This window comes from Petaurus breviceps, unplaced genomic scaffold (assembly GCF_028583685.1).
Source record: "Petaurus breviceps papuanus isolate PSGF00001 unplaced genomic scaffold, PetGlider_PUasm1.0 37, whole genome shotgun sequence".
Classification (NCBI taxonomy): Eukaryota; Metazoa; Chordata; class Mammalia; order Diprotodontia; family Petauridae; genus Petaurus; species Petaurus breviceps.
Genome location: NW_027186296.1, coordinates 38178300 through 38205024, shown reverse-complemented (window position 1 = coordinate 38205024; position 26725 = coordinate 38178300). Strand labels below are relative to the sequence as shown.

General features: G+C 44.0%; 1 protein-coding gene across 1 annotated transcript in view; it reads right to left on the bottom strand.

Moving 5' to 3' along the window:
• Window positions 1–26725, bottom strand: part of LOC138169113 (multiple epidermal growth factor-like domains protein 11) — a 55908-nt gene that overhangs the window by 11508 nt on the left and 17675 nt on the right. Inside the window, exons 3-6 of the mRNA XM_069098264.1 lie at window positions 9716–9836; window positions 7703–7866; window positions 7199–7301; window positions 927–1073 (exon numbers count right to left, since the gene is read on the bottom strand). Of these exons, the coding sequence (XP_068954365.1) occupies window positions 927–1073; window positions 7199–7301; window positions 7703–7866; window positions 9716–9836 (535 nt within the window). The remainder of the gene's footprint in view (window positions 1–926; window positions 1074–7198; window positions 7302–7702; window positions 7867–9715; window positions 9837–26725) is intronic.

The following is a 26725-nucleotide window of genomic DNA, read 5'->3' as shown; positions in this document are numbered from 1 at the left end:
AACCTTCACATCCCCACTGCCATGACAAGGGTAAGGAGCAAAAGAAAAACCAAGGGAGTTGAGGTGCAAGATGACAGTGTCAGGGGAGACCCTGATCTCCCACCTCCCATCTGGAGCTTAGGTAAACAGGGTCACTTTCTCTAGAGAGATGGCTTATTATTTAGTCCCCTTCCATTAATGACCTTAGAGTGGCCTCTTTTGAAATTCCTAGGAGGGACGACAGGGAGAGAGGAGAAAGCAATGAAACTTCCAGAAGAACCCTACAAATGGAACCCAATTTTAGATTAAAGCTCTTAAGAATGACCCTCTGGGCCCCTCTCTGAAGAGGGGATGCTTCCTGGGTACCAGCTTCAGGGAAGAGGAGTATATGTATGAGATTATTTTGTAGTTTGTCATGGCAAAGAACTGGAAACTAAGGAGGTAACCCATCAACTGGGAAATGGCTGGACACGTTATGGTAGGTGAACATAATGGGGTATTATTGTATTGTAAGAAATGGCCAAAGGGACAGCCAGAGAAATCTGGGAAGACTTATATGAACTGATGCAGAACAAAGGGAATAGAAACAGAAGGAGAGTTTATACAATAACAGCATTTTAAAAAAATGACAAATAGCTTTGAAAGACCTAAGTACTCCTATCAATGCAATGACCAGCCAGTATTAATAGATGAAGTGATGACCCACATCTAGACAGAGAGGAGGGATTCAAGATGTAGACTGACTCATACATTTTAGGACACCAGCCAACATGGTCATGTTTTGCTTGATTGAAAATTTGTTATGAAGGATTGGGAGGGAGATAAAAATAGATGTTTTTTAATTGAAAAAAAAAGAAATCAAAATAATTTAAAAATGAGTCCCCTCTACTAGAGGGCAGGGAGGGACAGAAAGAGAGGCTGAGCTGGAGGGAGGGGACCATCCTTACTTCTTTGGCACAGGGGCCCCCTGTAGCCTGGAGCACACTCGCAAGTCCCATCTTCTGGGGAACAGGAGCCGCCATTCTCACAGCTACAGGAGATGGAACAGTTGGGGCCCCAGTGACCTGGGGGACATGTACTATCACAGCGGACACCTGTGGGGTGAAGAGGAAACAGATGATTTTGTCACAGTGGGTTAATACAGTTATTAGTACAGGAAGATTTATAGGGAGGTGAGGGCAAGGGAAAAATCACAAGATTTTAGAGCTGCTCATGTCCCCTCTCCTCATCTTATGGTCAAGGAAACTGAGGCCCAGACTATTTAGATGACTTCTTCAGGGTCAGAGAGAGCAAAAGGGATAGAGTCAAGACTTACTCTTTCCATTATTCCTTGGTCATGATAGGGGTGAAGAAGGTTGGGGTGGGTCCAGATTGGAGGGAATTTGAGAAGGACGTTGGAATGGAAGCAGAGGCCAAGAGAGGAGGGTCTGCTCAGACCTGTGAGCATCTGCTATTACATTCCAGAAGCTCTACAAGTCTGGGGACTAAAGAGGCAGCTGGCAGGATGGAGAAACATGGACCTCCTTGTCATTCTACTTGGCTGACTCAGAAATTCCCGAGCTATTGGGCTAACAGTAACATAGCCCCACACTTAGGGGTGATGTGAGACTTAAATAAGATAATGGACGTACAGTACTTTGTAAACCTTAAGGTGCTATGTGAATGCCAGTTATTATATTTACGGGGCAGCAAGGTAGTACAGTGGAGAGAGTACTTGCCCTGGAATCAGGAGGATCTGAGTTCAAATGTGGCCTCAGACACTTACTAGCTCCATGACCCTGGGTAAGTCACTTCACCCTGTTTGCCTCAGTTTCCTCATCTGTAAAATAAGCTGGAGAAGAAAATGGCAAACCACTCTAGTATCTTTGCCAAGAAAACCCCAATGGGATCATTGAAGAGTCAGACATGACTGAAATGACTAGAAAACAACATAGAATTATTTTTTTAATTTTAATTATTATTTACCTAAAGTCATCTTGTGATGACTTCAATCTCTGAGCTTTCTACTGAACTCAAACAATGTTTACAGAGCAATGCAGGGGCACCCTGGGAAATGTTTAACAACCAAGATCTGGGAGGGAGAGGGACGTATGCACACACTTTTAAGTTTAATTTATTTAAAATTATTTAAGTTTAATTTGCATTATTAACACTCTTAAAAGGCTTTGTTGTTTATATCTGATTCTTTGTGACCCTATGGGGTTTTCTTGGCAAAGATACTCAAATGATTTGCCACTTCCTTCTCCAGCTCATTTTGCAGATGTGGAAACTGAGGCAAAGAGGGTTAAGTGACTTGTCCAGGATCACAGCTAGGAAGGGTCTGAGGCCAGATGTGAACTCAGATCTTTCTTCAGAACTAGCACTCTATCCACTAGGTCACCCAGCTGCCCTTTTAAAAGAAGTCTAGATAATAAAACTATGAATCAAGCCCTGATTTGTAGCAACTACCAGTTTCTGAGGTGACAACATTCACGTTGAAAATTTAACAACCAGCTTGAGTTAGAGCTGGCTCCAGTACCACTGTCCACACGACATTCAGAACCCAGTTGTTTGGGCATCTGCCCTGTCTGCTCTGAGATCCCTGAGAAGGTCCAGCATCATGCTTGAACATCATCCCTTCCAAGCTAGGACATGGAAGGCAGACTGTTTGAGCACAGTCTGACCCCACAAAAGCTCTCTCTTTTTCTTCAGGGCCTACAAACAGAAGCTCCTCACTTTATTTACTCCAAATACTATTTGCCTTCAAGAAGAAGTAAGGTATAGTGGTTAGAAAGCTAGCTTAAGAATCAGGAAGATCTGGGTTCAGATTCTACCTCCAACACTACTTGCTGTGTGATTTTGGACAAATAACTTAATTTCTCAATATCCCAGGCAGTTCTCTAAAGGCTCTAAATGACAAAGAAGGCTCCTATATTCATGGGTAAAGGAAATTCCTCACCCAGAGTTCCCTATACTAATGGAATCACAACTCTGGACAAAAAAAGAGAGAAAGGGGTAACAGGGCAAGGAACACCTTTTCATGAAGTTTCCTTTGACCATTACAGACCACATTCATCTTTTTCTTTAAACTCCTTGTGGATTTACAGGCATACCTCAGAAATAGTGTGGGTTTGGTTCCAGATCACTGCCATAAAGTGAGTATCACAATAAAACAAGTCACACAAATGTTCTGGTTTCCAAATGCATATAAAAGTCATGTTTACACTATACTATAATCTATTAAGCATGCAATAGTATAATGTCCAAAAAAACAACGTGCATACCTTAATTAAAAATGCTTTATTGCTAAAAAAAATAATGCTAACCATCATCTGAGCCTTCAGCAATTTACGATCTTTTTGTTGGTGGAAGGTCTTGCCTCGATGTTGATAGCTACTAACTGATCAGGTTGGTGGTTGCTGAAGGCTGGGGGGACTGTGGTGACTTCTTAAAATAGGACAACAATGAAGTTTGCCACATTGATTGACCCTTCCTTTCACTTGAAAGCTTAGAGGCCATTGTTGGGTTATTCATTTGCCTAATTAAAATAATATTGTGGTGTCTCAGGGAAGTAGGAGGCCCAAGAAGAGTGAGAGAAATGGGGAACAGCTGGTTGGTGGAGCAGTCAGAACACACAACATTTAGTGGTTAAGTTTGCCATCTCATATGGGCACAGTTCATGGTGCCCCCAAATAATTACAACAATAACATCAAAGATCACTGATCACAGATCATCATAACAGATGTTATAATAATGGAAAAGTTTGAAATACTGCAAGGATGACCAAAATGTGACACAGAGATGTGAGCAAATGCTATTGGAAAAATGGTGCCAACAGACATGCTTTACACAATTTGCAAAAGTTGTAGTATCTTCAAGGCACAATAAAACAAGGTATTCCTGTATAATCATTATCTTGCACTTTAGTACTTGGGGTCTTTTTGGTTTGCTTTTACTTTCACACACAGTTTCTCTCTGAAGTAGATTCTAAGTTCGCCAAGGGTAGGGACTACAATGTGGCTTTCTTTTTTTCCTTCGCTGGGCCTAGGAAACACAAGAAGCTTAATAAGTACTTTTAAAAACTGGCTCCCTGATTAATTATTCTTTGAGGTTGCTCCCCTGCATGTTCCTTCCCATGCAGGCCTAGGTAAAACCACTGGAGACTTTGGCTAGCTTGCTCTTTCTGGGGCTCAGTAAAATGAACTGGGGGACTGACCGGATGAATTTTTAATCTCTTCCCCATTTAGAAGCCAACTTCCTTTGGTGCTAAGTGGAGTTTGACTTTTAGGGGGGAGGAGGAGATGCCTGATGTCAGGAGCTTCATTGACTTTGGACTTAGCTCCTTTTTCTGACCTCTGCCCTTTCTGGAATGTCCCGTGACTTTGTAACCATGGTAATGAATGGCAAGACCTCAGTAGGGTCTTTGATATGACTTCATAATTCACATTTGGGCAAATTAGCTTTGGAGCAGTGGGGGCCTTGCTGAAAGGTTGCCTGTCAAAGAAAGAATTTTTAAGTATCGAATGTCATTAAAATCTTATCAGCTTGCTTGAAATTAAGTCAATAAAAAATTAAAGTCAATTTCTAGTCGGCCCCAGAGATACATCTGGGAGGGAGGCCTATCGGTTGCTATGTCTAGTTTTGTAGAAAAGGGCTGACTTGTGGGACAGAAGGCCAGAGCTGGACCAGCTATGGAGATTCCACCCCCAAGCTGCCCTGAAACTTCCCAGTTGTAGCAAATGTGAGACTTCAGAGTAATCATAGCCCTGAATTATTCATCTGAGAAGTAGGAATCAGGGCTGTCAGCCAAGATGGCTAGAGGGTCACAGGGCAGGCCGCACTGTCTCCATGGGAACTTGGATACCCTGTTTTGTCCTGGTCTCCTTCTGCCTGTCACCTGAGGGGAGAGCAGAGATGTGTCCAAATATACATGAAGGGAAGGGACCTGGGTTTGAATCTCATTTCATCTGCTCACTAACTGAAAGACCTTGGGCATGGTCACTCCCCCTTTCCTGACTTCAGTTTCCAACAGCTGACATTTAGTAATTATTAATGGTAATAATAATCATTAACATTTATATACCGTTTGCTATGTATCAGGCATCATGTTATTAAGTGCTTTATAATTATTATCTTATTTGATCCTCATAACAATCCTGTGAGGTAGGTGCTATTGTTATTACCATTTTGCAGATGAGGAAACTGAGGCAAACAGGGGTTAAGCGATGGGCCCAGAGTTACCCAGCTGGGAAGTGTTTGGGGCCATATCTGCCCACTGTTCTATGTACTAGAGTACAACCTCGCTGCTCATTTATCCAAGGCCAAGTGTGGACAAAGTATGGGGCTGTGAGTGTCTGGAAGACCTGTGCTCAAATCCTGTCTCAGACACTCTATGCTCTGTGACTTTTGGGGCAAATCTCTTAACCTCTCTTGAGCCCCAGTTTTCCTCATCTATAAAATGAAGACAGTAATATGGTGATTAGGGACCTCAAATAAGCGGATGTTTCTAAAAGGCTTTGCAAACCATAAAGGGTTCTCTAAATGTGAGCCAGTATGGTAAAGCCTGTTAAGATTCACAAAATGCTCTGCAGACACACCATCTTGTGGGCAATTAGGATATCACATCTGAGGTTTACTTTATAGCCCTTTATAGACTTCCTTATCTGATCTTTTCAACCACCCTGTGATGTCGGTATTATGGACAGGATTATCGTGATTTTACAGCCCAGGGTCACATGTCAGCCAACATTTGGATCCATGTCTTTCCTGGCTCAGAATCCAGCTTTTCCCACTACCCTAGAGAACTTTTAAGTACTGATATTCTTTGATCCAGAGAGGAGAGGGGATGAGAGGGTCTAAGTTATGGATTGTGGTTTCTCATTCTCTTAAAGGGGGTCCAAACACTGCGGCTGAGAAGTTGGGAATTAGTCCTGCTGGGAAACGGTGACCTTCTCATTTATCCCCTTCTCTCTGCAAAGCAGAGACATGGAAGGATGAGTAGCAGGGCTGAAGGGGAAGAGAGCTTTCAGGAGGGGAGAGATCGGCACACATGGGTAACCAGCAGAGAGCATTTGGAGGAGGGAGATGAAGTTACTGGGATGGAAAGGGACTGTGGAGGCAGTGCTGGGCATCTGTTCTCCCAGATCCCACCATTTACAGCAGAGCAGGGAATAAAAATCCCCAATCTGATAAACTTGTAAGACTCTACTATCCCCATCCCCCATGCTACAGAATAGCTCTTGTCTCAAGTTTAAGGAGTGAGGGTGGGAGGAAGGAAGCACCACTGGGTTGGTTAGTAAACTGAGTAATAGGGCAGACAGTCTCAGGTCGTTTAGAATCTCAGAATCTTAGAGAGGAAAGAGAATACAGTGTAAAGAATACTGGATTTGGAGACAGAGGGCCTGACCTGGATTCAAATCCTGCTTACTATCATTGCGACCATGGCCAAGTTGGGGGTAGGGGTGGGATGCGGTAAGGGTAGGGAGTTTCTCTGGGCTTGTTTTTTCATCTCTAAAATGAGGCAGGTGAAATAAATGGCTGTTAAGGCCCTTCCCAGTTCTAAACCTATATTGCTGTCTAATCCACAGGTGCCTGATGCCAGGGTTAAGCCTATATATTCTCATGTTTTATCAGGACTATGCTCCTTCTTCCTCTTCAGATTCACTCCTTCCATCCCCAAATCATAATGGTAAATAATACCACTTACAAAGTACTTTTCTCACCCCCCCCCCGCCCTGGAGCGGTTGGTAGTGCTATTATTATTATTTATTCCTCTTTTATGGATAAGGAAATTGAAGCTTAGAAAGATGAAGTCTCTTGCACATGGTCAAACAGTGACTCTTTATGGCTATGTTCATGGGACTCTGTAGCCAAACTCCATACTTGTCACACGGCCCGGGTAAGAGGCTGCCCCAAGAGAGACCCAGGAAGGCCCCTGTAACACCTAGAACAAAATGTTTGACCTCAGAAAGGTAAGGACCAAAAAATGCAACATATAAAGAAAAAACCTGCCTTTCTTACAGAGTTGGAGCAGCCTTTGAGTCAGGGTCCAGAGGCTGTGAGTGACTTGCTTCATATCACAAAGCATGTGATTTGAACCCAGAAGGTGTCTCACCCTAGCCTGGAGGATATCTAGATCCTGGAAAGGTCAAGGTTATGATAGGCAGACAAACTAAGGCAACCCAATAAAACCTCAACCAGCAAGCTGTATCTCCTAGTGGAGGGGGCAGGGGGATTTACCAGTCCAGCCTGCCAGGCAGCAGCAGTGGCCTGTGATGGGGTTGCAGCCATCCGCATGACTGCAGTCACAATGCTCGCTACAATTCAGCCCATACGTTCCATCCTGAGGAAGACCAGGGAAAACCAAGACCAAATGAATACTAGCATTCATTCAACATACATTTACCTCCATACCAGCCTGACTATATGGCCTTTACTTTCCCCCTGAATCTGGCCTGTGTAAAATCTGAATATGATCCATAATTGACATTATATTCATACTTCTTTTCTTTAAAAGAAATCCCATTGTAGGGGTATTCCCTAAACTCAGGGATGGCCAATGTACACATCAATATGGCAGATGTGCAAGCCACTGTGTTAGGTACTAAGGGAGAAACAAATGTAAATAAGAAATGGTCCCTGCCCTCCAGAAGCTTATTCTCCTCAAACCAACCCCCAAGCCCTCTCAATCCCTAGCAATCAAGATACTTCTGCTCCCAACACACTCTACCCAAGTCCACTTACTGGGCAGGGCTGCTCACAAGTATCCCCTAGCCAGCCAGGTGAACAGGAACAGGTACCATCAATAGGGCTGCAGGCTGCCCCATTGGAGCAGGTGCATGTCTCATTACAGTTCAGGCCCCAGGTGCCCGTAGGGCATGGGAGGGAGCAGTCAATCCCCTGCCACCCTGAAAAGAGGGAAACCGAGTTAGTCATCAAACCCTGGCAAGACTGAGAGCACATTTGTACTGTGACCTGACTGCCCCTTCTCTCCATTATATAATTATCAATCCATTCTCATGTGATCACCTTTGCTTAAAAAATTCACTTAGACTAGGAGCCAACCTTTGATGATCAATTTTTGAACTTATAACAGACAGTTCACCACTGGGACTATACTTATGTGTCAGAGCTCACACTCCTTTGTCATAGATACAATAGAGGCTGGAGAGCAAAGCCCTCCTGCTCTGAATGGATGCTTCCCACTCAGGGGCTCACATCACAAAGAAAGCCTTCCTAATCTTTCCTTGCAGAGTCCAAGCAACATGGAGGAAGGGAGAGAGTGTAGGATGTGGAGCTGGGTTCAAATCCATCCCTGGAGGCTAAAGGCAAGTCACTTTCACCTGCTTCAGTTTCCTCAACTGTAAAAGTGGCATCTTCATTAGCACCTACCCCACAGGGGAATTGTGAAGATCCAATGAGATGGTGTATGTAAAGTGCACTACCAGCCTTACAATGCTGCTATCAGTGGGAGCCACTGACAAGAATATTAGCATCATATGATTGCTTTGGATGCTAGTATTTAGAATAAGGTTTCAGAGTATGATTTGGAAAATGCTGTTGCAGCATTGTGAACTTTTTAATCATTTTTATTTCTATGCTTTTTAGATCTTCAGGTCGTCCTTGTGAGGTAGGCAGGAAACAATTATTATTTCTGTTTGACAGATGGGGAAACAGAGGCCCAGAGAGACTTGCTGCAGGTCATATGGTATGTCAGGGGCAGAGCTGGTCCTAGGCTATATGTTGCTGCCTGCTGAGGATGCCCTATGATTTAGAGCCGGAGGAGGTCTTAGAGGTACCCCTCATTTGGCAGAGAAGTAAACTGAGGCCTACAGGTGAAATGACTTTGGAGAGTGCTGACATAGAAGACAGAGATGGGCTAAGGCAGGATTTGAAAATTGTTCTGAATATTACTGTTTGTGCCCTGGAGGTTTTGAAATGCACTTGGGACATGTAATGACATCACAAAATATAAAGCTGTGTGCTATGGGGAGTAGATTTTAAAGATTTATCTTTAAAAAAAGATTGCATGAAAAGGGGTCTCTTGTAACCCACTCCAGGGTGTCTTCTAAGCAAGTGTTTCCATGGGCTGCCCTCTAGTCCAGGCTCAGGCCTTTGGGCCTGGAGAGTGGGGTCAGAGTAATTCATTGGTAGGGACAGCTGCTTGTTTGTATGTGTAATTATGAAGGCTCCTTGGCATGGCACAGATGGGTGGGATGGTAGGGGTGACATGAAATCACTCACAGGTTTCATAGGCTTTAGTCTTGGGACAAATGGACCTTAGATGATAAAACAAGTGATTTGCAGCATGAAGAAGGGACTTAACTTGTTCAAGGTCACACAGATAGTAAATGTAAGAACTGGGAAAACAATAATAATAAGAGTTAACATTTATATAATGCCTACTATGTGCCAGGGTCTTTACAAATATTATCTTATTTGATCCTCATAACAGCCCTGGGAGGATAGGTGCTATTTTTATCCCATTTTACAGATGAGGAAACTGAGAAAAGCAAAGGTTAAGTGACTTGCCCAAGGTCACATAGCTAATAAGTGTCTAAGACCAGATTTGAACTCAGGTCTTCCTGACTCCAAGCCTGAAGCTGTATCAACTCTGCTGGTATGTGAACCCGGGTCCTCTGATCCCAAACCTAACACTAAGTCATACTTCGTGACTACCAGGAAGAAGGATGAAGGCTGCCCAAGGCCAGCCTGGAAGGGATTGTGAGGCAGGCAGGGGTGTGGAGGGCACATTACCTTCCTTACAGGTACAGGTGCCATCTACAGGGGAACAGGTGCCCTCATTCTCGCAGTTGCAGACAGATGAGCAGTTGGGGCCGTATGTCCCGGACGCGCAGGGCATAGCGCATACTTCACCCTGTGGAACAATAACCAAGGTCAGGGATCAGGTCCCCGCATCTTACACTGTGCCCCTGCTGGATACAGTCAGGGTACAGCCAGGGAGCCAGGATTCCTGGTCAACAGGAACTCTGCAACTCTTCAAAGACACTAGGACGAGGGCTTAGGGGAAATGGCTCCCTGTTGGCCTTCCTGAATGGGCTGAGGAACAAGAGGAGCCTTTGGCACTGTGACCCTGACCTGGGCACAGGCCTGGGCAGCTGTGGGAGAGGAGGACCTCCTACTCTGCATATGAACTTCAGAAAGCAAATGTTAGTTGATGAGGCAAGACCTTTCTCGATCCTTAACAAGGGAGGCAACATTCCCAGAGTCTTCTGCCGGCATCATGCTGCATTTCGAATACTGTTCATTTTAGGGCATCCTCTCTCCCCTTTGCCCCTTGCTTCCCACCACCAGGTGGCCTGTTGCAGTTTGGCCCTCAGCCAGGCTGTCACCTCCCTTATTACCCAGGAAATCCGTATTTTCCCAGGGTTATAAATAACCCATAAAAAACATATCCAGGGCACCCAGGGCCTTGGCTCTGATGTAAATCCCCTGCACCATTTCTAGCTTTCTCTTTAAAGGTTTGCTTTACTGGATGATAGGAACATTTATCTCCAAGCCTCATCAGAGTTTCCCAGCTCTGGTTATTAGGGCTGGCTCACCCTGGAGTTCTGAGGGAGCCATGGGGGAAGAACAGCTTCAGAAGACTGCTCCAAATATGAATCTACCCACCAACAAGCACCCTGAAGGTGGAACTGCCTCACTGCTCTCTCATAGCCCCTCCCCTTGGCAGCATGTACTTAAGCACTCTCACATCTTGTCTCATCAGACCCTCATGACAGCCCTGTGAGGTCAGCTTGTTACTTTATACAGGGGGAACTGAGGCACAGAGAAGTTGTCATTCACCCAAAGGCACACAGCTGGTTCGCAGCAAAGCCAGGATAGGACCCCAGGGGGTCTTTCAACTTTGTCCAGCAGCATTCTGCTTCTCAGCTTGGGGAACAAACAAAAAGCTCTCAGGTGTATTTGCAGGGGGCAGGTGTGGGGGCAAACATGTGCCTGTCTGATTTTTTGTGTAACTTGGTATCTCTGATGTTTGTTACTCGCCTGACTTAGGGCAAGTCACTTCACCCCTTAAATCCCAATTTCCTCTTCTATAAGATGAAGAGATCATAGGATCATAGCTTTAAAACTGGAAGGGACCTTAGAGGTAATGAGTCCAACCTCCTTATTTTAGCTGAAGAAACAGCCATTGAACTGGAGCACCTCTCAAGTCCCTTCTAGCTCAAGACTGATTAATTACAAACATCTGTAATATTTCTGAGTAACCTACAGTCAGCACAAATGGGTAGGACATGGATTATTCATAGAGAGAAACCTTGGGGTTTTAAAAAGAGGACTAAACCAGCAATCCGAAGAGTCTGGGTTGTAATTCCAGCTCTGTCCCTCGAAAACTAGGTGATCCTGGGTGTGCAGCAGGGTCTTAGCTCAACCCTTCTGCCCTGAGGTCATAAGTAGCTACAGGATGGTTAAGAACTACCTCCTCTCTGTACCTTTCTTTCCTCAAGCTGTCCTGAAAGGCCTATGTCCCAATGAAGTAGAAATTTCCTGAGGCCTTGCCCTTAGGTTTCTCATTTTCCCCATTTCACTGGGGTTCCCTAGTAGGGGAAATGGGACCCTGTCCTTCATGTGAAAGGAGATACACCCACTTCTTACAATGTCAATTCATGAGACAACTAGGTGGTAGAGTGGATTATAGTGCCAGGCCGGGAGTCATCTTCTTGAGTTCATATCTGCCCTCAGACACTCACTAGCTGTCTGACCCTGGGCAAGTCACTTAACCTTGCTTACCTCAGTTACCTCATCTGTAAAATGAACTAGAGAAGGAAATGGCCAACGACTACAACATCTTTGCCAAGAAAAACCCCAAATGGGTCGCAAAGTCATACACTACTTAAAACAAGTGAACCACTACCACCGCAGTAGCAATAAAGCTTGGAAAGCAATTTACATCCACGATCTTCCTCAATTTCACAAAAGCACAGCTCTAGTTCTAGCCCCTTCATCTTACAGACAAGGAAACTGAGGCCCAGGGAAGTTATATGACTTGCTGGATATCACACAGGTAATGTTATTTGACCCTTACAACAGGCCTATAAGTAGATGCTGTTATTACCCATTTTGTAGATAAGTAGATGCTATTATCATACCCATTTTACAGATGAGACTCAAAGAGGTTTTTAACCAAACCTGTAACTCCACTGGTGTATAGAATTCTGAGTGAGGAATTTCTGTTACCCATGGAAACAGGGACTTAACTTGAGATTTAGAATCTTAGAGATTTGTCTGGGGTAATGAGTTATATGACTTACCCGAGGTCACACAAACTAGTGTCAGAGGCAAGATCTGACCCCAGATTTTCCTGAATCCAAGTCTATTACGGTGTACAATGGTGCCTATGAGCTTCATGAGATAATCTTGGATCAGAGGCAAAACTGTGAAGTTATTTTTCACTGTCATCTTTTGCCCAAGATACCTTAGGTGCCCTTATGCTGCTGTCCTAATGGGGTCTACCTTCCCCAAAGAGTACCACATACTCTAGAACTCTTTCCCTCTTCCACAAACCAAAGCCTGCCCATTCTGTATCTTCTCCCCCCCGCCCCATTCTGTTCGCTGCCAGGGCCAGCAGACTAGAGTATTTGCTCACCAAATACTGCCAAACACATCAGTTTACTTAGCTTTTCAGAAAAAGATCATCATATTGGAGCTAGAAGAATGATCAGATCACCTGGTTCAACTCCTTCCTTTTACAGATCAACAGACTGAGTCCCAGAGAAGGGGAAGTGACTAGCCTAATATGGCCCAGGTATTTCAAAGAAGAGCTGAAATATTAATCCACGCCTTCTAATTTCCATATCCTTTGTATCCTCCAGGATAGAAAGGGGAGATGGAGGGAATGAGGGAGGGGCCCTGAGGCATTATTCATCACAGGTAACATCAATATTTTAGTAGAAGACTGAAAGAGTAACTGTGGGAACGTCTAGTACTGAAGTAGGATGTTGCAATAAATATTTGGGGGGTTCAGAGGGTGGGGAGGCATAAAAATGGTGGTCTTCAAGGCATCCCTCAGATCCTACTGCTTGTCTTTAGATAGAGATGCCCCTAGCCACGTGACTGAGACCTTGAGGGGGAGCGTGGTAAATCTGGTTCAACTCCATTTTACAAATGAGAAAGTCAAGGCCTAGAGACCATAAATAATTTACCCAAGGTCACCCAGCTTCTGAGGGGCAGAGCAGGGACCAGACCCCAAGTTCTCCTCCCTCCCAGCTAAGTCTTCCTTCTCTCACTCTACAGGGCTTCTCCACAAAATCCAAAATTTAAACTTTGGAATAACACCCATTTGTTCCTGCTGCCTGGCTATTCTCATAACCCTTGCCCTTGGGGAAATGGCCCATTCTCTGCAGCACATCTATTCAGATACTTCCATCTCTGGTCCTAGGAGGGCCTTCTAGCTCAGGTCTAAAATTTTTTTTTTTTCTTTTTGGTGGGAAAAGTAGATGAGATAGCGGAAGGCTACACTTAACACTTCCTTCTGCCCCCATATCCAGCTTCCTAGTGCTGCAGCTGGCAGGCATGGGCTCTCTGAACAATGCCTGCCAAGCCTGCTCTACTTCATAATTCTGTGAATGGGGAATCGCTATGAACTCTTACCTCTGGCTCCAAAGGCGCATTAATTATACATTTGGGCATCAGCTATTAACATCTTGAACCTGATTTGAAAGAGCAGCTCCTGGAAGGGCCCAGGTCCTGCTAAGGAGAGGCAAATCTCATCTCCTTCCTCCTGCCAGCCTACCCACAGAGAGTGGCAGCACCGCGTTTTGACCCCATCGGGTAATGAATCCTGTGTTCTATTAAATTTGCTTCAAATGTTGTTTATTGAATTTTCTCCCTTGCAATATGCTGCTTTAGAGTACTCCCCTATTTAGGAAAATTAATCAACAGCTGCGCATCTTATGTTGATTATTCGTTTTCCTTATGATGTGCCGGAGGTTAATGAGTGTGTTTGGGTGCTGAAGAGTGACAGGGAGTGGGTCTATTTTTTTCTTTTTTTTTTATGAGAAACTAAAAAGCGAGGTGGGGGGGTTTAGTCCCAGGACTTCCGGAAGCAGGAAGAAAGATGTTCATCCTTCTTGTCAGGGGATAATCTACCCAATCCTCTCACTTTACAGATGAGGGAACGGAGACCCAGGCTAGTAACTTGACCATGGCTACACAGGTAAGTAGGTGGTCTTCCTGATTTAGCCTTACTTGACATCATGGTCCCTAGAGTATGATTACTTGGGGATGCTTCCCTGGATGCTATGACTTGGGATGTGGAGGGGTCCCAAAATGATGCTGTTGGTGGGTTTGCATGGCTTGGATTTGAATCAGATCACTTGCTACCATGATGGCCTCGGACAAGTCCCTCAACCTCTCTCAGTTTCCTCATCTCATAAATTATGGAGGTTGAATTAGATGGTCTCTCAGGTTCCTTCCAGTTCTTTGATCCCATCTGTGACCCAAGGATGAATTTTCTACTTCCAATTTAACTGTGACCATGGGCAAGTCCCTTCACAAGTCTGAGCCTCAGTTTGCTTACCTTCAGAATAAGGGGTATTGGACTAGTTGATCTGGAAGGCCCCTTATAGCTTTATACTTCTGTGCACCAATGACTTCAATAGTGAAGCCTGAGGTTTATGTGCATATTGTTGCTTGGATGGATGGGGGAGCTGGCAACCACACCTTTCCCCCTTTCAACTCTCCCTTCTAGCTATGTACCACCTTATGGTAAGATTCTCCTCACCCCTGCCCTCTACTTCTATCTCTTCCCCCTTGGACCAGTACACTCTTAGCTCCTTCACAGGTGATCCTTGCACTCTAGCCTCATCCTCCAATGATGTCCTTGGGCATTCATTATAACCTAATTTCCTGGGATGCTCAGGAGGCAGAGGTGGGATGCCCATTGTGATATGTCGAGGGCACTTCTAGGCATATTCCTCTTCAGCATCCTCTATCTCAAAAGGTTTTGGTCAAAATGAAGGGATCTGAAATGGCTGGGAGTATATCAGGACTGGATAGAGCAGAAACTTTCTGAAGGCAGGAAACTGTTTTTTAGTCACCTAGCCCTTATTAAGCACCTTCTATGTTGAAGCTCTTGTCCTAAACATTTTGTCTTAGTATCTTCCATATTGCTTAATAAATGCTTGTGCATTTATTTCTAAGCCATGAGTAAGAATCAAACAGGTTTATCCTGCCTGTTCCCTAAGGGGGCAGTGGGGTGGGAGAGAGAAAGGAGCTTGGGATTAAAACCTGAAATGGGGATGACTGAAAGAATAATTTACCGAAACAGTCTCTAATAAGGACTTAGGGGCAATTTCACTCCTCTCTTCTCCTTCTGCTAAGGGGAAAATGGTACTTGGTGGGTATATGTTTCAGGGAGAAAAGTAGAACTCTATTTCTGCCCGAGTCACATTATCTCTGAATGCTGAACAAATACACACTATTATTATTATTATTATTATTGATCGGTACATCTGTGAGGCCAGACAGCCTCCTTGCTGAGATCTTCAAACCCTTCAGATGCTTAAAGAGTTACTTGGTCCTTAGTCTTACCTCCAGACACTGCCCCACTCCAGACAAATGTTTATGATCCTATGTTCCCTTGAAATCTTATTTTTCCTTCTTGAAAATGCTAGAGTAGATGACTTTGAAATCTCCTTTAGAAACTGGTCCTATTCATCCCTACAGTCAAGCCATCCCTAAGGGACTAGGGGATAAGGTCCCTGAATGAATAGCAAATCTCACTTAAGCTTTTCTAGGGGAGGGGAATTACATGGGGCCTATTCAGGGAGTAGTACAGCGTGGGATGGGGAATAATTTCTGACCATTGGGTTTGGGCAGCTCCCCCAATACAACCAAATCTCCCTGGACCTAATTAGAATATTGCTGATGAAGCAGGACTGAGCTGCCAGCAGATGCAGTGTTTGGGGGAGAAACTCTGAATAAAGGATGAGAATTGGAGGACCAGTAAGGAAGGAGAGAGGAACGGAATGCCCTTATCCTGTCTGCTCTGTCCTTGGTGCTGGCCAGCCATCTGATGAAGGTGTAAGGAGAGTGAGACATTTCCATTCTGGAATATGATGGAAGGTCAGGACTGAGAGGCCTTAGTCACAGTGAATAAAGTGCTTAACCTGGAGTTAGGAAAACCTGAGTTCAAATACAGTTTCAGACACTGCCTAGCTGTATGACCCTGGGCAAGTCATTGCCCTGTTTGTCTCAGCTTCCTCATCTGTAAAATGAGCTAGAGAGGGAAATTGCAGACCACTCCAGTATTTTTGCCAAGAAAACCCTAGATGGGGTCACGAAGAGTCAGATATGACCGAAATGACTGAGCAACATTATCTTTTGTAGTCCCAGTCACCTCATCTGTAAAATGAAGGGATTGGACTAGATAATTTCTAAGGTCCCTCCCACACCTCAATCCCATGATAGCCATTGGATATCATCACATGTGGCAGGTGACAGCAGTAATGATGAGGCTGACTAGGGTAGGAGTAGGGGATAGAACGGCACTAATATCATTCTCTGGCTTCCTCTATGGTATCTTCCTGACCTGGTTCATGTTAACTGGCTTCCTAGCAATGGATGGCTGTGGCTGTGCTGATTTCTGTTTCATGACTCCTGCCCAGCCCTCTGTCTTTGTTTACTCTGGTGAACTCTGGCATGACCCCAGGACATTCTGGTCACCCTTTTGAATTCAGTTTTGGACCACATTCTTCCCCCATGGCACTCCTCCCCCTGCAGACAAGTGCCCTTACTCTAGGTCTGTCATTTACCCCTGATCATCTTTATCCCTTTATCCTAATAAAGGCAGGGAGAGGTCTAGCTGCAGAGAAATCCCCATCCATCCAAGAAAATCGTAGGAGCAATCTCTTTTGAAATGGAGAAGACTGTTCCATCTTTTCTGTCAACCAATGTTTCCTTCTCAATTTGCTATCAGACCTTTCTCTGTATCTTCCCCCCACCCCTGCACCCTAGCTAAACCCCATCCTCCAAAGGACCAAAGTTGATCTTGGCACAAAGAATGATATAGCATCTTTCCCAAAGCCTTCTTAACTGCTTTTCTTCTGAGCACAGAATGTTGTTTCCCGGCACAAACTGGGACTGAATTTATGAGATTGCTCTTCCAAGATTGACGGTATGTGTATGGCCCCAATCAGTCATCCTTTGGTTTCATTATTCCCCCCTCCCCTTTTAAAGTGCCAATAAAGTTCACTTTGAATAGCGCTTCTGGAACTGCTGGAAAGGCTGTGCCCTGTGTCCATACATGCATTATTAATGGAATAAGTATACCTGCAGAATGGGCTATGCTGGGTGCATACATATGTGAGAGATGGCCATGCTCTGTGTGTGTGGAAGGTACAGAGTAAACATGATGCCAGTGTGCCCAGCACGACTGGTGGATACTGCTGTATCTGCACTGACCCATCTGTCCCATGAATCTTGGCCACGAATCCTTGATAAGAATATTCTAGAGTTTCTCTAGCACTTGAAGGTTTACAAAACACTTTCCTCAAAACTCCTTTGTGAGTTAGAAAGCCAAGTCTATTATTTATATTAAATGGATGAGGAGACAAACTCCTCAGAGATGAAAAGTGACTTATACTAGGCAGGATCAGAGGCAGGATTCGAACCCAGGTCTTCCATCTTTAAGTGCAGTGCCCTTTCCACCATGCCACACTTGCCTCTTTGTACATAAGAGAATACAGGAAGATCTCTGAAGTCTTCCAGAGCTAAAACTCTTCTACTGTATGACATATGTTCTATATGTGCTCAGGGTATGGTGTGTGTGAGTACTCTGTAAATACTGCTGTGTACATGACGGACGTTGCATGTAGAGTGTGTCTGCATGCTCTGTGGAAGAATACATCCTTGTGTGGTGTGCGCCTTTATAGCTTCCCTGGGGGAACAAGGCTGTGCTTAGACTGATGTCCAGAACCAGGAGTCTGTGCAATCTGTGTCCAACTATGGCAGCAACAGAACAGAGACGAGTCTCACTGACCTGGTGTAAACTTTTTTTGGTAGGGTGGGAATAATGTGGGATAGTAACAGGATGTGTGTGTATGTATGTGTGTTGAGAGAGTGAAAGAGAGAGAGAAGGGGGAAAGGGAAAAGGAGAGAGAGAAAGGGGAGAAAAATTGATAAGAGAGGAAAAAGAATGGAATGAGAAAGGGAAGAAGGAGGGAGGGGAGAAAGAGAGAGGGAGAGGGAGAAAGAAGGGGAGGGGAGGGAAGGAGGGAAAGAAAGAGAGGGAGAGTGAAAGGGAGAAAAAGGAGAGAAAGAAAGAGGGAGAGAGAAATTGAGAGATAGGGAAAAGAAGGGAATGAGAGAAGGAAGAAAGGAGTGAGGGAGAGAGGGGAGGAGTGGGAACAACTGTCCACTGGGGTCCATAGCTAAATTTAATTTAGTTCTGACCTTTGTCCCTCAGTCATACCCCAATACTGTGTAGCCCCCAAAAGCCAGGGTTAGTTTTGAGAAGAGAAACAGCAAGCATTAAACACTGAGATAAATACAATCACTTATTGATCACAGAATCATTAAAAAACAATTACAAACTAAAGGTAAATAAGGCTGAGGATATAAAGCCAATAGGATCTCCATCAGAAAAAATTGCAGGCAGCTTAGGGATCAATAGACTGGCAGCCTGCCACAGGTCTCAGCATTTTTTTCTAAAGTTGGTTTCCTTAGGATCCCCAAGCATTCTCTGCTTTACTCCTGCACAGACCCTAGAGCTGGACATGTCACCCTCCTTACTAAGGGTTCTGGAATGTGCTGGTATTTAAGGTTCCAGAGAACAGGTTCAGTAGCAACCATGCTGTGGTTTTGTGCCACAGCATGATGTTCAGGGGGATCGACAGAGCCTGAGGCTTAAGGCTGACTCCCTCCCTCGGCAGTGATCAAATGGGCCTGCAAAATGCAGTATGAGATCCACAAGACAACAGAATGCCCACAACCTCCAAATCCAGGGCAACAGGCAAGGAGTGCGCATCACTTACCCTCGCTATTCTGGGATCCTGATACCTCTCCCCAGGGCAGGTCATGAGGCTAATTGATTTAACTAGTGCCCACCCCCATGCAGCTTGGCACCTGTCCCCAGATTTGTGTACTTGGGAAAGATCTGTGGCAGATGGGCTCAGTGTTTAAAGACCAGTGGAAATCAGGTCGAGGTCTTAGATTTGATGGGAAGGGAAATAATCTAGCTTCTGCACTGTTTCCCTAACATAGATTTCAAGGTTTAACCCTGGCCAGGCATTTTGCAAATATGTGAGCCACTGCCCACACAGGGCTGATGGGAGAGTGGATGGTTCAATGCACATCCGTCCCTGCTCGAGGAAACACCACTCAAGATAAGAGGATCTAGAGGTGCAAAAAATCTTAAGAGATATAATAGCTAGGCTTTATATATCCATGTTTGTTTGCTTTGCTTTTTGGAGAGTAATTGGGCTTAAGTAACTTGCCCAAAATCACACAGCTAGTAAGGGTGTGTCAAGGATTTGAACTCAGGTCCTCCTGACTCCAGGGCTGGTGCTGTATTCACTGCGCCACCTAGCCACTCCTACATAGCCATTTATATAGCCTTTAAGACTAAAGATAGCTAGACCTTCAAGGCTTGCAAATGCTTTACATATATCAATCTTACTTGATTCTTGATCACTTATCCCATTCTACAGATGAGGAAGCATGTTTAGAGCTCATGTCCTACCCATGACAGGTCAGGACCATCACTTTCCTACTTAAGGTGATCGAACATTCATTCACTGTTGATAATCCCCCCACACTCACATTCCCTTGGTGTACATGGAGGAGTCCTACCCTATTTTCTTTAAGGCTGTTCTCAAGGAATTAACTTGTATCTTGTATGCCCACTAACAGGGAGATGAAACTTTGAACTTTTTTTTTTTTATAGTTTTTCTTCTCTGCTCCTAACCTGAGTAATTTATTCATGACCTTTCTCTGCAACATCTTTAGTTTTCTAGACATAATCATGTCCTCTGGCAGGAATCCTTTCCCCTGTGGGTGTTACTAATTACTCCCTGCAGATGGGCTTATTGGTGCTAAAGATAACACGGGAGGAAGGAGGCTGGGTAGGGAATGAGGCTTCATTATTTGGGGGGGTGAGGTACAGGGAGGTGGTTTGGTGCCTAGAGAAAAACTGGGCTCCTTGGGGAGAGGCAGATTCTTCCTCTGGTGCCTTATGGGTTATAAAATGGGGATCAGAATATTTGCATCTCTTTCTCTGTGTCATCCATGTAAAGGGCTAACTTTCCAGGCTTATAGTAACCTGTTCCTCTATATTCCCTCTTAGTTTCAGCCAAGTGGGCTTACTGCCTGCTCATCTATAAGCCATTCCATCTACCTTCTCTATACTTTTGCACAAGCTGTTCCTCCATGCCCAGAATGTACTTCCTCCTTACCTCGGGCCTCTTGGATTCTCTATTTTGCTTTCTTTAAGGCTCAGCTCAGGAGCTTCCTTCTGCAAAAGGCCTACAACTTCCACATGCTGCCCCACCCCCTAACAACCAAAAATGAGAACACCCATTTCCCCAGTTGCTTAAATTTTTTTTTTCCTCAACCAGACATTATTTCAGTGGTATAAAGAACTCACAGTGAAAAATCTTCTAGTGGTGCATATTGAAACCTGCTCTACAACCTTTTGAGGGTGGCCTAAGGCAGTGATCTCCAAAGTGAGGCTAGGTCCCCTGGGAAGCTGTGATCTGTCTCCAAGGAGGCCATAGCCTGACCCCTGAGGATTGTGTGATCAACTTATCAGATGGTAGATAGAGTTCCACACTCCCTGTGCTAGCCAATCCTGGAGCTTGTCTTTAACATAACCCCACCCACCCTTAAACCCCAACACTCACCCGTTCTGCTCCCCTCCCTCTATTACTCAAATTCTTGATCTTTGCCTTTTTGCATCTGGAGTCTCACCCTTGGAGATGTTAGAACCCAAGTGCCATCTAGACACCAACTGAGTAAGTGCTATTGGGAAAATCTCTCTCACCCTCTTAAGACACCCATCCCCTTAACCTCTGATCACTGGAGGGTTGAGCCAGGCACCGTTGGGAGTAAGAGCCCCATCTCCCTACTTTTCATTTTGGGTGAGTCTCAAAGGATACCTAGGCACGGATGGGTGGTTTGCAGGGTAATGATGATTGCATTATACCACCTCCCCCCCAAAAAATAAATCACCCCTCCTCCAAACTTCCCTGCTTTTGTGCAAGGCATCATTTGACCCATGTTTGCAACCTTGGTGTCAGCTTGGCCCCTTATGACCTACTGCTCCACATATAAAGTTTCTAACCTCCACATTTGTTCTGTGTCTCTACTTACACAGCCATTACCCTCCTTCAGGTGCTCATCACTTTTCATTTGGACTTTGAGTAACTTCTTAACTGGACTCCAAACCCCAAGCCCCTCCTCACTTTAATCTATCCTCCATACTGCAGCCAAAGTGATTTTCCTAAAGTTCAGGTCTGAGCATGTACTTTGCCTATTTCATAAGCACCTATAGCTTCTTATTACCTCTAGGATTAAACATTATTTCACTGTTAGCAGGAGAACACATGTGCAAGTAAGTTTGTGCAAAGACATGTATGTATGTGCTCATACATGCATATGTGCTTGAGTACACATCTGTGAAGAACTTAAAATGCCAAACAGAGGAGTTTGTACTTTATTGTAGAGGCAACATTGGGTCAGTGAAGTTTTCTGAGCAGATAAGTTGGAAGGTCACACAAGTATTTTAGGAAAATCAATTTGGCACAGGTCCTCTAGTACATTGTTGGTGGAGCTGGATTTGGTCCAGCCATTCTAGAAAGCAATTTGGAACTATGCTCAAAAAGTTATTAGACTGTACATACCCTTTGACCCAGCAATACCATTCTAGGTCTACACCCCAAAGAAATAAAAGAAAGAGAACTCATACGTAGAAAAAACATTTAAAGCAGTTCTTTTTGTTATTGCAAAGACTTGGAAACAGGGGGTGACCATCAACTGGGGAATGACAATTGTGGTAATTGAATGTGATAGAAAACTATTGTGCTATAAGAATTAATGAAGGGTTTATGACCAAACAAAAGATAGAGAGGATCATAAGTAAAATTGATAATTTTGATCATACAAAATTAAAAAGTTTTTGGGCAAACAAAACTAATACCACCAAAACTTGAAGGAAAACAGAAAACCTGTGTGTGTGTGAATTACAGCAAGTTTATCTGATAAAGGCCTCATTTCTCAAATATATAGGGAACTGAATCAAAATTATAAAAATATGAGTCATTCCCCAATTCATAAATGGTCAAAGGATATGAACAGTTTTCAGAAGAAGAAATCAAAGCTATCAATAGTAACATGAAAAATTGCTCTAAATCGCTATTGATTTAAGAAATGCAAATTAAAACAACTCTGAGATACACCTCACACATATCGGATTGGCTAACTTGATAGAAAAGGAAAATGACAAAAGTTGGAGCGGGAGTGGAATCACTTAATCTCTTTCTGCCCCACTTTCTACATCTTTAAAATGAAGGGGTTAGACTCAGTAGCTAATAAAGTCCTTTGCAATTCTAAATGTATGATGACTGCAACGAGAGGATCTGGAAGTGGCAGGGGGAAGGGAGGTGGGGTGGGAGACGAGAGAAGGTGCAACAAATACTGGACAGGATACCCTGGGAGGATGTGTGTTCCAAAGGACCTGGTTTTCTTTGAATACAGAAGAATGTAGCTCTCCCCCTCCCAAGTCCCCATCTGGCTCCATCCTTCCACTTCCCTTGTGCCCTCCAGAACCACAGTTCTGTCATTACTAAACTTCCTTCATCTTAGACTGTTCGTTTCTTTTCATAATCCTTGCATATGCCTGTATTCACAGGAGAGGTGGAAGGGGAGAACCAGCTCCAGTTCCTGGTAATTAAAGACACTAATAAGAACATCTGAGATTAGAGGTCAGGGAGAGAGATGAGCATTTTTTTTTTTAAAGTACAACCAGCAGTTTCCTCCAATAAAGTCCCACAAACCACAAGGACCCAGTGAGGGAGATCAGATTTAGCCTCTAGTGAAATGAAACCAAATTTTACTTCTTCACTTTGTTGGTTAGATGTAGTTTTTTTTGTTTATTTTTTTAAGTCCCAGGGTGGTTTCCCCTTGAGCTAATAGTAGATGTTGACTGAGGAACATCAAATGGGGGACTGGGGGCCAGAGGGGGAATATGGTGTTTGAGGAAGACCAAGATTCTTCCGCCAGACTTTCCTATGATCTAGTCTTGTGACCATGGGTAAATTACTTACCTTATTGTTGCTGAGTTTGTAAAATCAGTGTATCTCAAATTAACTTTATTGTGGAACACTTGGGGTCTCAAAGTATGCTGAGGGGAACCCTAAATGCCAGTCTATAGGTATGGGATACCTAAGATTAAGAGGCATCAATGGAAGCTTTGGATTACAGTAGGGGAAATTAATTTTATGGTGAGTGATGTTCCCTGTCCTAAGTATTTTTGATATATAATTTATATATAATATACATTACATATGTATCTATAGTATATGTGTGCATATATATATATATAATATATATGTGTGTATTGGTCAGGTGTGTACTTCACTAATAAACTAAATTAGCTCTACCAATGCAGATTGACACATGGTCTGTCATAAATGGTCTTGGAGAGTGTTCAGGAGTACTGAGAGATTAAGTGACTTACCCAAGGTGAACAAGCCAATATGTGCCAGTGGTGAAACTTGAGTACAGTTTCCCCTGATGCTTGAGTCTAACCTCTATCCACTATTGATATTTTAGAGGGGGAAAATATCATGATCTTTTTAGTTTTCCTCATGGAGCCACTGTTGAGAGTTTTATAGATCAAAGTTTGGGATATGCTGGGATACCTGATCTTTAAGGCCTCTTCCAGATCTAATATTCTGTGGTGCTTTTACTAAGGAAAATAAAATTGGGAAAGCAAGTGTATACACACACACACACACATAATTTATGCATATATGTGATTCACATAGCTAACCAAAAATTGACAATCACCTCTATTCTGGCTAGAACTCAGTTGTCAAACTGAGGCAAATAAGTCACTATCAATCCATATCCATAAATCAATCAATATTTGTTAAGCACCTACTTATTACGTGCCAGGCACTATGCTAAGGACTGGGTACTGCAGTCAAAATTAGAGCAAAGAAGGAAGAAAGGGGTATTTCTAAAGGATTTTTGGGGACCTTGAAGAAAAATTTAATTATTGCTCCCCAGACTGGTATTTTCATGTCATAGTCCCCATCCACGTCTCCCAGAACTCTTTCCTGTTCCCCTAGACCTAGTAGACCAAGCCTACCAGTAGCGTCAAAGAAAGGAAAAATGTCTAAATGAATTTGTTCATTTGGGTGATGAAGCACTGGTTCCCTTCGCCAGCATGTAGGGTTCAATAACAGTGGAGAGGGTTTCAAAAAATTGCAGCATAAATAGATGAGCCCTTTAAGGTAATAGAAACTCTGTCATCCAGGGGTGAAATATGGCCTCTAAGCCCAGTTGGTGGTGGTGGTGAAATCATTCCCTCTCCTTGCCTTTCTCCCCTCCCCCCTTACGTGTCAGAACTGACAGAGAGCATTTGAAGTTGAGGAATGACTCTACTGACCCTTATCTCCCTGCCACCCCCACCCTATTCCCTGCACTCAGGAGTGGGTACTTTTATATTCAGTGGGATGAGAGGAAAGAAGAGGTTCTGGGAAATAAAGACAGTCTTTGCCAAGATGGATGATGTCTAGAATAGGTGTCGAAGCAGCCACAATTAGTTCTGGAATCGAGAGGGTGAATTCATCAGCTGCGGAGCCTGGCCTTCATTAAATAACTGGAAAGTCGGCCAGAGCAGGAGGAAGAATGGGAGTGGACACATTGGTTTTCTCCCCCTACTTCTGCTAAAGAAAGTCCACATTCTGCCTAGTGGTTGCTGCACCTACTAACATGCATCCAGATGTCGGCTGATCATGCTGAAGAAGCTTAACTTTATCCATGTCCCTTCCTGCCCTTACCCTCCCCTTCTTGTCCAAGAATCACAGAAACAGAGGGTTAGAAAGGACTTCTAGTTTCCCAAAATGGTTGGTCAGAAAAGAGCCTAGCCAGAAAAAGAAAAGAAAAAAAAAAAGAAAAGAAGCTCTCAGTGTAAAACATGAAGTTGGCAGATAACATTTGACAGTTTGCCCCACAAGAACTCGGAAACAGTGACTTGTGAGTTACTGAATCACATAGCAGCCACTTGTTCATTTGACAATGAGGACAGCTGAGGATTTAAGAGGACTTCTTTCCTCATAAAGACTCCATCCCCAGGGGTGGCTAGGTGGCACACTGAATAGAGTACTGGCCTTGGAGTCAGGAGGACCGGAGTTCAAATCCAGTCTCTTAACACTTAACACAAAAAACTAGCCATGTGACCTTGGGCAAGTCACTTAACCCCAATAGCCCTCCAAAAAAAAAAAATAAAATAAAGACTCTATCCCCAATGGCTGGAAATAGCCTGTTTCCTTTCTCCTGGGGTCAGCCCCTGCTGGGCTCTGTTGATGGGTAGTTGCTTCTCTCTGGGAAGATCACCTTTCAGAAAAGGGACTAGTTAGCCTAGCTTCTCTCGATCCCACTGATCTAGGGAGTCGCTGCCCCCCCTTCCCCCCTCGCCCCACACACCCCTTAGCTCCAGTGGGATGGAGCAGGGCAAGAGCCTCTCTGAACTAGCTAAGACATACAGGGTCTTTGTTCTGACTTGCCCTACCTCCTCCAGGTTTCAGCTCCTCCAACAGGTCAACCTGACAAAGTTTGCCTCAGTATTGGAGTGCTGGGGAGCAAGGTAGAGGCAGCAGGTCAGTATGTATTGCCTATGTGGGTCAGCAGAACTGTCCAAAGTGCTGAAACCATGAACATTTCTGACATGAAAGCACAGTACAGCTGTATCGTCCACTGAAAGTACTAATCCAATGTCTACTCATGGTATGTCTAGGTTCTCAAAGAGGCAGTGTGGTATAGTGGACAGGGTGTAGGATGCCTCAGATGTCTATCAGTGTGGGATCCCAGGCAAGCCACTTAACCTTCTCTAAACCTTGCTTTCTTCAACTGTAAACAAAAGGTGAGATCAGATTAGATTGCTTTTAAGCTCTCTTCCAACTCTAAGTCTAAAAAAGCCATGCCAGAAGAATGAAAACTCTGGCAGGCCTTCCCCACCACAAAGGTTTACAAGCTACACAGCTATAAACTCCTGCTTGGACCACTCAGGATTACAGAATGTAAAAGTTGGAAGAGATTTTACAGACTCTCTTACTCACATTCCTCATCTTTAAAATGATAAAACTGAGGTCCAGAGATGCAAGGTGACTATTTCTAATTTACAAAATGTACCCATTTCCCTAATTACCAAGCAAGTTTAATTAGTTTTATCAGTCTTCAAATGAAGTTTTTAATAAAATATTTAATTAAAAAGTATACATTTCCTTGCCCCAATGTTGGCAGGTTGAAAACAAAGTTTCTTAATTCCTCCAATATCCCCCTCCCCTTTTTTCCCCTCTCCTACCCCGCCCAATACCATATATCCAGATTTCTCTGCTACATGGACTCTTTAGGAATCAACATTGCATTCCTCCCTTCCCATCCCCCATCCTAGGCAAGCAGGAACTTTGTTCTCCTCAAAGACAGGGGACTCTCTGTACCCCAAAGTGAGGCTCTGTGTTGGCAACTCCTGAGGATGAGTAATCCTGACATCCTGCCCATTGGCTCAGCTCTGAATTAAAG